Source organism: Cnephaeus nilssonii, assembly GCF_951640355.1.
Source record: "Cnephaeus nilssonii genome assembly, chromosome: 8".
In the NCBI taxonomy this organism is placed as follows: domain Eukaryota; kingdom Metazoa; phylum Chordata; class Mammalia; order Chiroptera; family Vespertilionidae; genus Cnephaeus; species Cnephaeus nilssonii.
Window position 1 is genome coordinate 40,928,272 of NC_137079.1, and position 16,611 is coordinate 40,944,882.

The 16,611-nt window shown below is 45.0% G+C and overlaps 1 protein-coding gene across 5 annotated transcripts in view; it reads right to left on the reverse strand.

Moving 5' to 3' along the window:
- The window catches only part of FARP1 (FERM, ARH/RhoGEF and pleckstrin domain protein 1), a gene marked incomplete at its 3' end in the record, with an annotated part of 283,703 nt that overhangs the window by 46,443 nt on the left and 220,649 nt on the right, over positions 1 to 16,611 (reverse strand). For 3 of the 5 annotated variants that reach the window (XM_079779457.1, XM_079779458.1, XM_079779460.1), the window contains exons 12-14: positions 14,674 to 14,749; positions 13,270 to 13,525; positions 27 to 214 (exon numbers count right to left, since the gene is read on the reverse strand). In XM_079779457.1, the coding sequence (XP_079635583.1) occupies positions 27 to 214; positions 13,270 to 13,525; positions 14,674 to 14,749 (520 nt within the window). Of the gene's footprint in view, positions 1 to 26; positions 215 to 12,390; positions 12,524 to 13,219; positions 13,526 to 14,673; positions 14,750 to 16,611 lie in introns of all 5 variants that reach the window. The other 2 variants (XM_079779461.1, XM_079779459.1) reach the window with 2 other exon arrangements.

Sequence of the window (16,611 nt, forward strand, 5' to 3'; positions counted from 1 at the left end):
ATGCTCGCGTGCACGAACCCCCACACCTTTCTCCGGCCTTCCTCCTCGTCGTCGGTCCGTGGGCATGGCTGGTCATTCAGCAGCGGGCTGACCAGGGGAGAGGCCTGCTTGGTGTCGGGGCTCAGGTTGGGAGACAAGATCACGTTGGCGGGTACCGCTCCTCCCTGCGAGTTGATGGACAGCTCTGAAAGGTGAGGGCTACCAGTCAGGGAGCCTGTTTGGGGATGAGAAGTATTAAAAAAAAAAAAAAAAAGTAATTCCTCTGGGACCTGATTTCTACTTATAACCTCACCTTTTCAAATCTTTAGAACCTTGACTACTCAATGGTAAACTTCATGGCTTCATTACTTTCTACTTTTTTTTCTAAGTAGCAGCTGCCTTAACAGAGATAGCATAATATGAGTAATTCAATGGAGCCTCCGTTATGTAATTAATGATAAGGTAGAGAACTCTGCTTAGAGAATCACAACAGTTTAAAAACATAGTGTATCCCCACATAGAATCATCTCCTAACTATTGCCTTAGCTTCTAAGAATTACTCAAGAAAGACAGCGTCTACATTACAAGGAGACGTGGGAAATGACTAGGTGACAGAGCTATGCTAATAGGAGACGAGACGACTGGAGCAGCGAGGACAGACTACATCTCATAACAACGGGCCACCACTAAAGAAAGGTAAAGCAGCTACCTCCCCAGTCGACAGAGAACAGAAACAAGCTCGGTATACCTGGTGATGTCACTCCATGTCTCTCTCACTGTTTGGGACAGAAACACTAGCATCACATTTACACGCAAAGGTGGTCATTTGAAAATGCAAAGCTGGAGGTCATTACATTATCCCAAGACCCTTTTATAAGTCAAAAAGTGACAGGTGATTAATTATTCCTCTGAAAAGGATGCCATATTAAACAATACGGAAATGTGTAATTATCCATTGTGAGTCAGCCAAAGGGATGATGCATACATGAAACTCTTTGCCAACAGAATCTTGCAACGATCAATCCCTCAGACCATGGAAGCTAAACAGGATGTTTCACACATACCTCTAACCTCAGTGTTCTTACCTAATGTGGATTTGCTAGAACTAGTATTAGGGCAAACAGGGTTAAAGCAGCCAGCAGTCTTGCCTGTTACCATTATAAGAAAAGACAATGTAAATGATTTCTCCATTTCCCAATATGTAGTTTCAGTTCATTGTTACTCCTCACACTATCAAGGATCTTGAAGAAAAAGGTGAAGTGCCATTTTCTGGGCGTAATCCCCCTCCCCCCCGTTTTTTTGTTGTGTTTGTTTGTTTTGTTTTTTTACATCTATCCTCTCCCTCTGGATTGTCATATCCATTATGAAGTTATAAGATAGGACAGGCTAGAATGAAACAGGGTAGTGAACTTGATCCCAGTCTGAGCCAACCATGGAGAAGCCACCACCAGCCCCCACCCAGGCCCGGGTTGATCAGCTAGCTGTGTCACCGACACATGGGTGAGAAGCCACCACACCCAGAAAAACAACGAAAGCATGCGTCCTGCCCACTGGCTACTGGTCAGTACAATGCTCTTTGAAGAACAAGATTAGGAAATGTGAGGAAAAGGCAGAATCAGGAAGTTCACATTGAAAAACCCCTGCATTTAAATCCTTGCATTTTATTATGCAATCATTAAAATGAAGTCCTGGTGTTAGAAAAAGACCCAGTCACCCCACACACCACCAGACCCAGTGAAACCCGGAGAAAAAAGGCCAGAAATTGCTTCACAAATGCCAATTTTATTGACACCAGTGCACAACTGAATACAATGATTTAGAAAGAATTGGAACTCGTGAAATAGAAATAGTGACAACAATGAGAACTGCAATTATTTCACGGTACTACACTATTCTTTTTTTTTTCTTTCTTAAATCACAAAAATTAAAATGTTATCACTACAAATAGGAATTAGAAAAGAGAAATTCTGGCAGTCTGTCTGGAGATCAAAACAGTTCATGCATTTGTGAGTTGCTGTTTGCGAGTCACGCTTTTTTGTCCACCAGCCATCTGGTAGAACTCGGGGGGCTTACCTTCAGCTCTCACGCTGTGCGCGAGATCAGGTGAGGCAGTTATAAGTGAGAACGTGCTGGGCTTTGCATTTGCAGGGGCGTGGAACAGAGAAAGCATTCCCCTTGTCATTGAAAGAGTTGGAGCCAAGAAGAAAAAGCAGTTAGAAGGCTAGCTTGAAGAGGAGGGGGGTGGGGGTGGGGAAACAGTACCAATTAGGCCCTGGACAGCATCCAGCAGCAGATAAAAGACCCAGTGCCACACTGTGAGGGAGAAAATAAGGGTGATCACGCTCAAGTACAAGCACTTCCACTCTCCAAAGGTCAAAAGCTGTCGCCCTGGTGCATCCCCCTGGGACACCGCTATTCAGCGGACTGAGCAGCTGGAAGCATGAGCGGACAGACTAGGGCTTCAGGAGAGACGCCACCCTGTCAAGAAGGCAGGGCCCATTTCAAAGACAGCCGTCTAGGAGAATTCCCAACGGGCCACATCGGAGCCAGGGCTCAGAACACGACACTGAACACAAACGTCACAACGGCCCGCGTTCCTAGGTGAGTAGGCGACAGCCCCAGGTCAGGCCCCGGTTGCTGGGGGAAAGCTTGCCTCATTCACTCAAACAGCCCCAAGATACGTGTCACCACTGACTGAATTAGAGTGGCCCTTTCCACTTCCGGAGCAGCTACTCCAACTGGTTTGTTGGGGCCTAGGAAAGGCAGGGTGATGCGTGTAAACGGTTAGACCGACAAGTCAGCGAGTACAAAAGCCTGTTCTAGGAACCTATCGGCAACGCTAAGGCAGCGAAAGGCCTAAAACTCTCAAGTGCGATTTTGCTCATTTGAGCTGCGTCCTTGGAGCAGAATCTACGCGAGGCTTTGGAAATGTAGAGGTGACATGGTCCGAACAAAAATGTGTAACTCATTTACCACTCGGCAACCAATGAAGTAGAATGACGAGGGTATTCAGTAGAATTTGGCAGCTTAATGAGTCATTGAAATTCTCTTCTGACTTGGCACCAACGTGTGATAAGCACGTGCAACCCGGTGCTCACACTGGGCCCATCTTCGGTCAAGAGGAAAGAGCTGAGTCTAAGGTGACAGCTATTAGACCCACAGGTAAGCAATTTTCATTGAAGTAGCCCATTTTCCAAAGCAAGCAAACAAACACAGTTGTGTGGTTAGATAAAATGAGTCCGCTAGACGTACCCAGCCTGTTCCCATCATGCAGCCTGCCACCGCTTTGAAGGCACAGCCCTGGGCAAAGAGAAATTGTGACTGAGAGTCCATTGCTACTCTGAGAACTTATTAACGCCTGGGAATTATCTTTTTTCCCTCTGTGACAAATTGACAACAAAGGAATTCCTTTCAGCAAGGGCCTCTGGGTAAATAATGTGGGGGGGACCTTTCCAGAAAGCACCTGGGTATTAAGGCAATAGGTGAAAAGAAGTTTGAAGAGATTAGAAAAAGGTCAGTTGCATCCTGAAAGTATGGAAGCTTCTGATTCTTTTTACAAACTATATTTCCTATTTCTAGAAATTGCCCGGCATTTTTTTAAGCATTCGGTTATATTTTCAGTTATTAGCTTTCAAATCCTTCACCTCTTCAATAATGATTTACACCCCCTTCCTCTCCCCCCCCCCCCCCCCCCCCCCCCCGCTCTCCTGGCCCTGTCCCATGTCCTCCTCCCTGCCATTCATCTGTATCACGAGGGCTGAGTGTATGTCACCCCAGGAACTAGAAATGCCTTCATGAATATTGCTCTCCAGGGAAGCATTTCTGGTAAATACTTTCTAAAATTCTTCTAAATGCACACATTCTCATGGCACAAACAATGAGAACTTCAAATGAGCACCGCTATACTTATGGATTTCCATTTACCACCCAGCCCAGAAACTGGCTTCGCTTCTCCATCTTTTTAAAGTGAAACACATTCATCATTCTGCTTTCCTGTCTGCTCTGGGGAAGCTGACGCTGCAGCATTACCCAGGACTGCAGCCTCCCCAGACCAGCTCTTCATCAGTGATAAAGAACAGTGGGAACAGTTTCTGATCAGCAAGCCAAGGCCCACCTGGATTCCCACTGTGGGGTCAGGCACAAGCTGCTAGGCCCACCCACGGCCTCCAACTGTATTCAAGGCTTCAGAACAAACTCACACAAGGCTGGGAAGAGGGCATTTTCTAGTTCTTAACTATACCTAATGCAGTGTGTGAAACTGGCCAATAAACTGGTAATCTCCGTCTTTTAAATGGGATAAGTGTCATTTTTCCTGTTAAGGGAGGACACTAGAAAACCTGACAATAATTTTAAAAATAATAATCCACAGGTTTGTTAAACAGTATTTAAATATTTGAGAATGAGAATATTGAAGAAAATAGGAATACTGATGGCTTTCTCAAGTCCTCCTTTGAAATATTTTAAAAGTGTAATGATTTTAAAAGTATCTATGCTGATTCTTCAATATTCCCTCAAATACATACCTTCATTTGGCAAGCTTTTAGATTCCACTCACCTCTCACGATTTGTTTCCTGTTACTTGGCCCCAAAATAGATGAGATTTTCTCTCTATCTACCCAGAATACGCTCCAAAGGCACACACAGGAAATGCAGGTGGAGGTTTTCATCTATTTTTTTTTAAAGGCTCTTTTTAAATTATAATCTCCCTCTAAAAGAAAATACAATGAACTCTCTCTGGAGACTGTCTGCATTTGAAAGCCAGTTATCAAAGAAAGGTCAGCATTGTGTTGAATAATGGGTAGTCTCTAGAATGGGCAGGATTCACTCTAGTCTGATAACTAAGCTGGGTCCCACCCCAATGGAATATGTGAAGAAATCTGACCAAGTTTTATTGACATGATAAGGTTCCATAAGAAAAACCAGGGTATAGGATTACCAATCACAGTGGTAGTGTCCTCCTCCTGATAATTTCGGCTGTTGAGGGTAACGTATATGTGCTTTTCAGACCAAGTTCCTTTAAGAAAAGTTTTACAAGCAGCTAAACATCACCTTCGCCATTCATCAGGCAATTCAGAAAAGCAACAGTGGTGCAACTGGCAGAAAAATAAGGAGAGCAATGCTACCACTGGAAACAGGACAGCAGGTGCACTAGCTTGTTCTTACGTATGGGGAAGAGATAAAGGAGAATTCTCCTTGGTGGAAACGTGGGGGTGGCAGTGTTCGGACTGGGGAACATGGTGCTTCGTACCAATGAAAAATACCATCTTGTACTCAGGACAAAGCTTCAGGCATCAGTGGGAAAGAACAGTTACAATTGACAGTGTTTACAGCGAGATATCTGTTAGGACAAGTAAAAGCCTCTTCAGTTTAGATTAACAAGAAATATTAATATCGTGCATACACTGTTACATGAGTTTGGCCTTCCATGCTTAAAGAACCACCAAGCGCACTGTTACTGAGAGGCCAGCAACCTCCCCAGCAGTGTAGATCCATGCTTTATCGAGACAGTGCACCCTTAGGCCATGGGGAGAAGACGAAACCAGACAGTATCTGTGAGAGCCTACATTTGGGGTACATTTCAGAACTAAAAACAGCATATTGGCCATTGAGAAGCCAATTGGGGCTGAGCTCAGTGAGGTCTTCTCTACATTCCCACCTACCTCCCCCCCCCACCCCCCACCCCGCAACCAAAGCAAACACACAACTAAGTTCTGTTATAGACTTGAACCATGTCAACTTTTTTATTCCCATTTGAGTGGCGGTTCCATTCAAAGTCCGAAGCCCATCTTTGGCTAGCTGTCTGAGCTCCCCTATGCAGGCTACGGTCACAGATGCTCTCTGTTTCCTTGGGCCCTCTCCCCCATCCACAGTGATTCTGCTCACTTCCAAAGGCTCCCTGCCCCTGTGCACTCACAGTACAAAGTTCAGGCTCATCAGCAGGTGAAATCAGAAAAGTGAAGTCTCTTCACCTTCCGCTCCCCTACGCTGAGTGAAAGATGGCGCCCGCAGGACCACCAGCCTGAGTCAGTGCTAAAGCTTGCTGTTGAGTGAACAGGATCACTAGAGGAAACAGGTATTCCAAATACAAATTGGTATTCAGCAGTGGAAAAACAAAGCAAAAAAACAAAAAGACATCAGACAGTGCTCCAATAATGCAGGGAACAGAAGGCATACCATGCTTTGAGGGTAAAGACAGAATGTCGAAAAAAAGCGTCCTCTCTTAGATAGGTACATGCTGACAAAACAGTGCATACAATGGTACAACAGAAAAATGTCTCAAATTTATTAAACAAATGACAAAAATGAGAATGAAGTCCCCAGCCTTTTCTATTTTAAAATTAATTTGGTGTATTAGAAAATTTTAATAAAATATTTCATCTCTAGTATTAAATATACACACAGAGAGAACAGAAGGGAGTTGGATTAATAATATAGCCCAAGCTTGTGAGATTTGGTTAGTTAGGTTTTCGTGGCAACTTTCCAGGCAGAAAGGGGGTGAGCGTAAGGGATGGAACCCATCCGTCATTTAGGTGCATGGAGAGAGAGCAGCAGATGCATGTTCTTGACTAAGGAAAACCTATCATCTTTGGTCTTTCTACATTCCACTGCAGGCAGAGTTGACAAATGATTTAATTCTTACAAAGGAACTTTGAGGCCCAGGAAAAAGCAGTTGTTGGCCCAGTTTCATGAGCCAGAAAGCCCATCCATGAGTAATGACAGGCCTATCTCCACACCATCGCAGGCTCCAAAATGACCCTTCCACTGTGTCCTGGTTGAGAGCCAGTTAAGAACCCAAATTTATAATAAAGCAGGAGCATGGTGTCCACATACCCCAGTATCACCTCCACCTCCAATTCATGCTTTTTGCTACACACACACACACACACACACACACATTTTTCCTTCCTTCCTTAGTGCCCTTGGTTTGTGCTGCATTTCGCAGTGATTTCTACTCTTCAATATTCTGAAATCGTTGCACCTGGCCCAGAAGCAAGCTCAAGTATCTTCCAGTACCACTTCCATGATTGCATGAAAGCATCAGCCTTGCAGATATCCCATGTCAACAGCTGATTTTTAATCCTCTCTGCTTTCTAATATAAAACCACCCCAAGACATATCAGAGTAACCTGATCTGGAACCCACATGAAGACACAAATGAGCTACCTTCCACTGCAAGTTATAACCAAATGCCAGAGGCCAAGAAGATCCTGAAGGCAGTTTCTAGGCTAAGCTGCGGATCTGCGTCATTCAGTCAATTCACAGTGAGATGACCTGAACAAATCAGAAGCTATTCAATCTGTAAAGCTTTCAGGGAAAGATTTCCTCATTCTTTCCTAGCTTCCACCAGGGTGTCTACTTGCTCTCACTAGAAAAGAAAAAAAATGTTACTCGTGCTATAAGTTTCTTCTATGATTTTTACAGCTAAATGCTGTTTTATGAAGAACATTTTTTCAAAAAAAGAAAAAGAAAAAAAGACTCTACCCACCTCCTCCCCAATATTTACAGGGCATACAAATCAGCATGTGCAACTTTTCTTCACAGGGGAAATACTTGAAAATCTCTAGGTTACAACCCAAGAAAACACTTAAGTAGCTCTTTTTCAGTGTGCATCTAAACAGGTGGCAACCAGGCCACTTTGGAGCTTTGATGCCTACAACACTAGGCCAAATCATCATGCATATATATATATTTTTGCTTTCACTATTATTATTTTTTTAATAACAAGAAAACTGCTATAGTAAGTGGCATGCTTATTTTGATCTAAAAGTCATGGCTATGTTTTAAATACCAGCAACCAGTGTTAGAGGTATGCACACATGTACACTAGAGACCCTGTTTTCCTGTATTAAGTTTCACTCAACTAAACAGAAACAGATGGGATTAAACTAACAAGGAAAACACAGCACCAGTAAATTCTTTAATGTCGCCAGAGTCAAGTTCCTTAATCACTTACTGCTGGTAGAAGGCCACTCACCAGTACCTTCCTGCCATCGGATCTTATGGATTTGGCTAACGTGGCTGAATGTCAACCTCATCAGAGAGCTACCTGCAATGGATTACTTTATAATGTCCACCTCTTTCAGGTTCAAGGAGACTTGCTCTATTGCACAGAAGGACTCTTTTTCAGTTTGATTTGTAAAATCTGCAGAAATTAAAACAGACTCAACTAGAAGTAGGCCAGCCTTACGGTAACTGAGCTCAACACTGTCAGAAGAGGGATGTTTATACACAACAGAGAAGATCTAAGAGCCCTTCCTGGGAAGGCAACTCTGAGATCTCATAAATCCTGGCTAACAAGAATAAGGGCCTAGGCAGAGAAGGGTGAGGGAGATAGAAGCAAATCAGCTCAAAATAAACCTAACGATGAAGGGGGCCCCAGATTTCTTAATTTAAGGGTGGGCCTACCGGTAGCCCAATTACTCACTAATGGCTACAACTGCACCAAACCCAATCTGTGTTGAAATATGGAATAACATGTTAAGTGGAAAAAAGTTGATTAAAAGCATGTGAACACTGATGTTATAGATATGTGCATTCCCAACGTTTTAAATACAAGTTAAAAGGACAGTTTACTAGTTTAATCTTTTTCTTCTTTCAGAAACTGCTTGGCAACCTCAATCAAAATGAATCCAGGGCTAATAATGCAAGTTGAGTGTCTGACTCAGTTGAGGACAGCTTGGATTTTGTGCACTGGGTGGAAATTTCATGAGACTCATGCTGTATTTTAGTTTTGCAGGCCTAGCTATTTTTAGCATTGTGTGGCTTGAATCTTCAAAGAAGTTCTTGAGAATAAAATTGGAGTTATTCACATTTTAAGTGCAGGCCACATGGCACAATTTGGTGAGATAAATCTGTGAGAAATTCCCAAATATGAATCACATATGTGGGGAAGAATCTGGTCCACAGACTTCCTTTAATTAAATGCCTGTCTAATAAAATATCGGCAATGGAATACAGATGACTGTTAAAAGGAGCTGGAGCAAGTCATTTTAAATTCTGGAACTCATTAAATGCATTTCTCCATGCTAAGATGATTTCTTGCATTTTTATTTTGCCCTGAACAAGCAGCAACAAAACCAACCACAAAAGGGTCTACAATTTACATATTTTGAAATACTAGCTAACCGAAGATATTTATACAAGGAGGCCCTGGAGTAGGCCTGAGTGGCTTGGGGATTTCTGTTTCTACCAATGGTTTGTCTCCCATTCAAGGCCTTAAAGATATCATTTCATAGAGTAGCCCTTATGTGAAGACCTGGGTTCCCTGCTGATTCAGGAGACCTCTTCACTATATGTTGTCTTGGAAAACCCTCTGGAAATCTGAAAGAATCCACAGGCTTCTAATCTGTTGTCTATTCTTCACACTCAAGCCCCTCTCTGATCTTCCCCGACTCTTACTTAACTTTATGCCTGTGCACACCTCCGTAAGCCACACAGTGAGATTCCAGAGGCCAGGGAAAGAGTTGCGAAAAGGTCAGGGCACGGAAGGTGAGAGGTGGAGGCAGTTGGCTTTCCTCGATCTATGCACAGTGAGAAACCACGTCACCTCTACAAACTGGCTCTATCAGGCTCAAAGAATGACGACGTTTACTCTCCCACCAATGCTTGGAATCAATTCGTGCAGGGCCAGCTCCTCCAGAGGCAATTAGTGAATATTCCCAGCACTTCAGGGTATGTGGCTTTTGAACAAACTACACTCCCTCCCTTTCAAGCACCATTAATCACACCAGGATTGTTGCTTTCATAAATACTGGCCAAGAGGCCGGAAATGAGTTGCTTGGCTGGTACCAAACCAACACAAGGAAAATTCTACGAACAGCCCTGAAAGTGGACAATCTATTCAGTATAGAACTGAGTATTCCACTGTTGATCAGCTGCTTTTAAACTCACTTCTTTAGGAAAAAGCAAGACAAATTATTGGAGCCTGTTTTGCTTTGGAGGTTTACATTTGATGATTAACATCACAGGCTGGGTAAGTTAATATTATTACTCATTCACATTTCATTATCAGACTGCTGTATAATTAGAGGTAAAGAGAAAACTCATTTGAACAAATCACATTCACAAATAAACCACAGGATTGCAAATGTGACCCTGTGTAACTCACATTTGATTAGATTTTTATACAGTAAATTGACATCTTTTTCTAAGTCTAAAACAGAATATGCAAAAACATGTCATAACTGCAAAAATCCCATGATATAAAAAGCAGTAGTCCTTCCTACCTAGTACGAACTATAATTGCCTAAGTCTACATGATTCCTGGTCTCTATATGACTTTATTTATTAATCCATACGAGATTCTCAAAAATTAAAAATATTGACTCACAAAGGTCCTACTGCATGAAGCGGTCACTTAAAGTAAAAAGCTGAAGTCTAGGAACAGGGTTCTAGCTTTGTCACTCACTAGCTGTATGACCAGGTGAAGTCTCCTAACTTGGTCAGAACAAGGTTTCTCATCCAGAAAATGAAGGTTTGCCCTAGGTGATCTCTAAGGTCCCTTCCAGTTTTAAAATTCCGTGATCTGTTAAGTATATAAATCTAAAGTAAGACATAAAAAGACTACTTCAATGAACATCTTTCAAACTATCCAATAATCAATTTGATTCATCAATCATGCACTGAATCAAATGATTAGGAGGTTAAAACAAAAGTTTGTATATAAATGAATTAAGTTCTCAGAATCCTTAAAACCAGCTTCTTGACATTCGGGTGGACAGATAATCACTGTGAACCACAAAGTCAGGCAATCCTTCTACTGGTGATATGCTGCTGCCAAATTCTACTCAGTTTCCCAAACAGGCTCAGCCTCTTCTCTGTGAGAGTCACATAATGAGTTTAGCAAGGCCACTGGCATGGTGGCACATCAGGGACTTAGCATTCTAAAACTCTTTTCAATAATTCTGTAGTTACTTAGGATCTAAAAATTTGATTCTACAATTCATTTTTATAGAAAAATACCAAAGACTGAAAAGTACTAAAGAACAGGCATTTAAAAAAAAAATTCATTTGTGATACTCTTCTTACTCTGTAAGCAAGCTCAAAATTCAGCTGATCTTTTAAACTAGATTCTAGAAGGCAATTGTATCTGGCTGAAAAGTGACCCTTGGCTACCTAGTAGAACCATCTGGGGGCTCAAGTGGCCCTCCAGGCCAATTAAATAAAAATGTCTAGGGTCAGGGCCCAGGCATCACTAATTTTAGAATATGCAGCTAAGGCTGAGAAATAATGCAAGTTAAAACCAGGCTCTCCTATCTAAAATGCAGGTATGCTAGCGAAAGGCACTGGCTTAGCGGGGCAAGGTTTAAAAAGAAATCAGACTTCTCACAGGGAAACGTCAAGAGTCACTTCCCAAGACACTCACTATTCACAAGAGGGAATAGTTCAGAACGTGCATAAGAACCAACGGCATAAAAACCAAGGACAACGACACTGGGAAACGCTCCTTCTCTGTGCTGTGCACAAGGCAAAGGCAGGCATTCCGTTTGCTCACCGCCTGGCGACAAGTGCCTATTGTAAGGCTTTACTTCCCCTGCATCGTCACTCAACAGCATTTCTCTGTTTCACCAAGAGATTCCGACAGCCAGAGTTATAGCTTCTTAAAACATAACTATTTGACCCACCAACGCAAACCCAAATCAAAACAACAACCCCACGTAAATTATAGTTTCTGAGGATTTGACAACCTTTATATCATTTTATATGAAGTCTAGAAAGAACAAATAACTCCAAATTCTTCCCATTAAAATATTCATTACTCTTGACTAAGATTTCACCAACACTTCATCTCAACTAACAATCGACTTACATTTGGCCTCGAATTTTGTCAATTCCTGACTTTGGGAGGCACCGAAAAGCAGCCCTCCTTTTAAAGAAGGGAGTGGGGGAGTAAAACCAACACCTTTCTGGATCTCGAGGACACTCCAAAAACAGAAGGATGATCTGCACACAAAATTAAACATAGACAGAAAATGTCCACATAAACACCACACACCATTTGCGCGATCAGCTTCCTACGGAGTATTTCTTTCTAGCCTTCAACCAGAAAGATCGACAAGCTCCTGGTTACTTGTCATTATGACCTGCTATTTATCTTGTTCGCCTTTTTGGGAAAGCAAGCCACTGTGTGAAGTTTTGTCTTTCTGAAAGATTTTAGAAGTCAGGTGTGCCCTATCCAAACATGTGCCTGTCCAAAACTTCCTCGAACAAATGTTGATCACGAATTAACGAGTCACTAGAAACAGACGGTCTGCATGAAACCCTGGCCTCATGACTCCCGACTCCGAACACTTAAAACGCGTGCCTTCTGGTCTCCTCACTCCTCCTCCTCTTGCTCCTCGCTCAAATGCAGGCCACCCACGGACTTCTTACTTCTCCGCATGGACGGGGAGCTCAGCGCCGCGGCGTTACCAAACACCAGGGGCTGGCTCCAAGGGCTCACCGCGTCCGAGTCTGAATCGCTGGATTCAGTCCCACTGCTGGTGGAGCCCTCCGTCACCTGCAGGGGTGCCAGGTGGTCTGCCACGCCACTGGCACACCCCGGCTGTACCACGGGCACCTTGGAGGCGGGACCCAGGAGAGGTGTCCCATTAGCCAGCATTCTACCTTCTGAACCAGCCAGGCTGGCCGGCTCTCCCTTCCCATGGCCATCAAGCCTGTCCAGGGCCTCTGGGATGGATGCCACCTGGCTCAGGATGAGTGGGTTTGTCTCTGACTTGTTATATCTACTGGGAAGGTTGCGTAAGTATGGCCTTTGTGAGACGGGGGAGCAGTTTTCATAGCGAGGACCCTGGCTCGGGGGAGCATCTTCTCCCATACTTCCCTCTCTGGGGCCATGCCCGTTTTCGGAAACATAGCCTTGAGACCCAGTCCTGTCCCAACTCAGATTTGGACTTGAACTTCTGCTGCTGGGAGACAACGGCGTGGCCAGGGGACTGCGGCCGCTGCAGCCCCTGAACATCTCATCTATCAGGGAGCTATGTCTTGGGAGTCTGGGGCTCCCACTCACATCAAAGGTTAGGTCTGCTGAATCGTCATCCAGGAATTCTCTGGAAGGAGGCCGGGAGGACTTCGCCGAGTGAGGGGAAGCCCTGCCCCTAGCTTCTACGCGCCTCTCATCCCCAGAGAGCAGATAGACACCACTGGTCAAATCACCCTCATAATTGTCATTTGTTTGGGACCGTGACTGGGACGTTCGTTCCCTGAGCAGATCGTATTCGCTATCTACATCACTGCAGTCAATGAAAGGAATAGAAGTGCTGCTGCCTCGGGCAGCCCTGGATGCTGGACCTGTGCTTGGCTGCGGGGGCTGAGGTTTACTCTGCTGGGTCCTATCCTTAGCGACCTCCTCCTCTTCCTCCGCCGCCGCCGCCGCCTCCACGGCGCCATCGGCCCGCTTGTTACCCGCCGGGCTCTTCTGCAGAGCGGGGCTTTGGCGCGGCCCGCACTCGTCGGCGGAAACTCTCCGTTCCTTTGCTTGCTGGCAGCTCTGGCCACCTGGGGATTCGGCACCTTCACCAGGAGTGAGGCTGGCCCTCTGCTGAGCCTGGGGAGGGGGGTGTCGGGGGGAGAGGATAAGGGTGAGGGGATGGAAGAGAAAAGGCAGACGGTTACACCAGAGCTGGGGAGAAAGATTCAGTCCTCGCTTAATTGTATCTCCATAAGCTTTGAGCAGCCCGCAAGTATCGCCCAATAAAGGCCGCCTCCAGGGTGTTAGGACAGAGGTCTGACAAGCAGCGGGCACACCTGCGTGCCTTTGTCAGCATCCAGGAAGTTCTTTCAGAGTGTGGGAGCTGACAACGCGGGGTCCCCAGCCGCACGAGGTGGGCAGTGTCTCTGCTCTCTGGGACTCCCCAGTCCCAAATTACCTGTGGAAAAAGGAGCCCCCCAGGCCATGGGGGTGTCTCGAGAAGTGAGATCCGGGACAGGAAGGAAACCCTTCGTGGACCCCAGGAGGGAGCTGACACGGATTCCAGACAAATGACAAAAAGCGTCTTTGTTTGTACTTCTAAGACTAGAATGAGCAGGTCGAGGGCTCTCTTTGGATCACACAATGAAATCTCCTTCATGTTCTTTCCCAACAAAGTTCTTATTCTCCTGTAGAGAAAACCCTGAAAATCCACCCAGCGACCAGCTCCAGGGAAAATGAGCTCTCACCGCCCTCAGAGCAAGAGCGATAATGTCTCCGGCTGCCAACTGTGGTCACTGCCCTGCAACTCGAGCCCTGGGATCTCACCGCCCCGCCCGGTCCAGTGCCAGCGAAAGGTTGTGACCTTGGCACCAAAGGGCACCTACACCCGTCCCTTCAGACAAGCGTCCCCGTCCCTTCACACAAGGGTCCCCATCCTTTCACACCAGCGTCCCCGTCGGCTGGAGGGTGGGCTCTGCTCTACTGACTCCCATGGAAGCCTCCACCCTTCGTGGGTTCAGGCCAACAGAGCGAGCATCTCGTGGCGAGAGCAGGGGTGGGAGGTGGGGAGTCAGCTGAAAAAGCACGCTCCAGCCACGGAGCCCAGCCTGGGGTGCACAGTGCACGGAGCCTGTGTCCCCCAGGTCAGGGCACACAGCTGGACTCTCCTCTAGGAGCCACCCTCACAGGAGAAGGATGTGGAACTCGAAAGCATGCTACGAAACAGACCCCGGCAGGGGAAGCCTGTGAAGGCAGAGCTCTAACAGTCGACCACTGGTACTGACTTGTTTTGGCACTTCCGAATTCGGCTCCGGGGGCTGCATAGCAAGGCTTCGGATGGAGTGAATCTTGCTGTGTTTCCTTGGAGAAAACACATAAGACAGCTCAAGTTAGGCGAGGTTTTTTTTTTTGTGTGTGTGTGTGTATTTTTTCTTAATGAAAAATAACAGCATTAGGCACTTCCTCACAAATGAAGGCACCCTAAGTAGTTGGTATAAATGCCCGCCTGGACGCAGGCCCAGTCTCCTTTCCCACTAACTCTTGTACATTCCCACGATTACATAAACCTTGAGAAAGTTCTCAGCAATCCCCTGCTCCCATTTGAGGGGTACAGCCGGTTGGGGCCCTAGCAATGGGGCTCTAACTGTAGTTATGGGAAAAGTCACTGGGAAGCGGGGTGGGGGGCATAGGCTCTGAATTGCAAGCTATGGTCTCACAATACGAAATCAATTTGTGCTTTTGGGGTAATGGTTTCCTAGGTCAGTTCTATAACAGAGACAATTACTACTCATCAGCTAACCCTTCCACAGTGTTAAGTTCAGAGGAGAAGACCGGCCCTGAGAGTGAATTACAGACTCAATAGTAGAGGGAATTGGCTCTAATGCCACTAACGCATCTCATCTGTTCCCTTCCTTCTTCTGTCCATCCCTTCCTCCCCAGTGAACAGGCATTAGGAACCTTCGGGTACCCAAATGCGTGAAACTATATAAACATAGAAACGTGAAATTCCAATGTGCATCCAGCTTTCCTTCAAAATAATCCAAATTAATTCTGAATCAGAGGAAGAACTGGACCACTTCTTCTATGACCCTCGAAAGATGAATGGCGGATTGTCCAAGGAAAGTATGGGGCTTGTCCCTTCAAGGTGAGCATGCAAATAACCCACTCAACATTACATTTCTGGGTACGAGGAGGGAGAAACGGCCCAGACCTATATCAGGAGAAATACACAAAGATGATCACAGTAGGTTTGCTTCAGCAAAAGCAAAACACCAGACAACCCGAATGTTTACCAACAGGGAATCAAGTAAATAAAAGGCAATGCCCTCACAACCAGAAAACACATAAAAAGATCTCAAATCAGGGAAGTGTTTAAAAAGATGCAGAATTTGCACAGTGTGATACCTATACTTATACAAAAAAAAACAAACCAAAAAACAAAACAAAAAAACCCACACCCCAGAGCTATTCTATGTATTCTTTTTGGATGCACACAGATGTGTAACAGAAGTGACATGAATTAGCCAGGTGTTGCCCTGGGGAGGGGAGAAGGGAAATAAGAAGGTTGTTGGTAAGAAAGGCACATCTGTAACATCTGTAACAATAGCTACAGGTAAAAGAAAAAGAACTCCAGAAACAGGAATGTTAAATGTTAATTCTAAGTAGTAACAATATGGGTGTTTGCCGTATTCTGTGTACTTTATTGTAATTTTTAAATGTATTAAAATGGAAAAAGCATGTAATGAACAGTCCTGGGAGCACCATCACTCACACCTTGACCCTGGGGTCTTAGTCCCTCTGGGTTCTCTGCGTCTCCCTCCCTGGGAGGCAGAGCAGCTCCAGGGCTCCGGGGCCAGCTGACCAGGGGCTGCTGACCAGCTCAGAGACCGGGGCTAGTCACTCAACCTCTTTGAGCTGTAGTGTCTCCACCTTTAAATAGGGACTAAGATAGCATGGACCTCACAGCATGGGTATGAAGACTACGAGAAAATATATACGAAGACCTTGGAACATGGCCCGGGACACCATAAGAGCAATAAACACTGGCTAACAACAGCAATAATAAATCCTGTTTCTTCTCCTCCAAACTTGATTTAATGAAAAAGTTCATAAAAATACTTTCAATTCAACCCTCCAAATATTTAAGGACTCACCAATGAGGAAGTATCCCCACCATAATTTCCTGTTCCTCTTCCCTCCCTACCCTCTGCTGGCTTCACCTT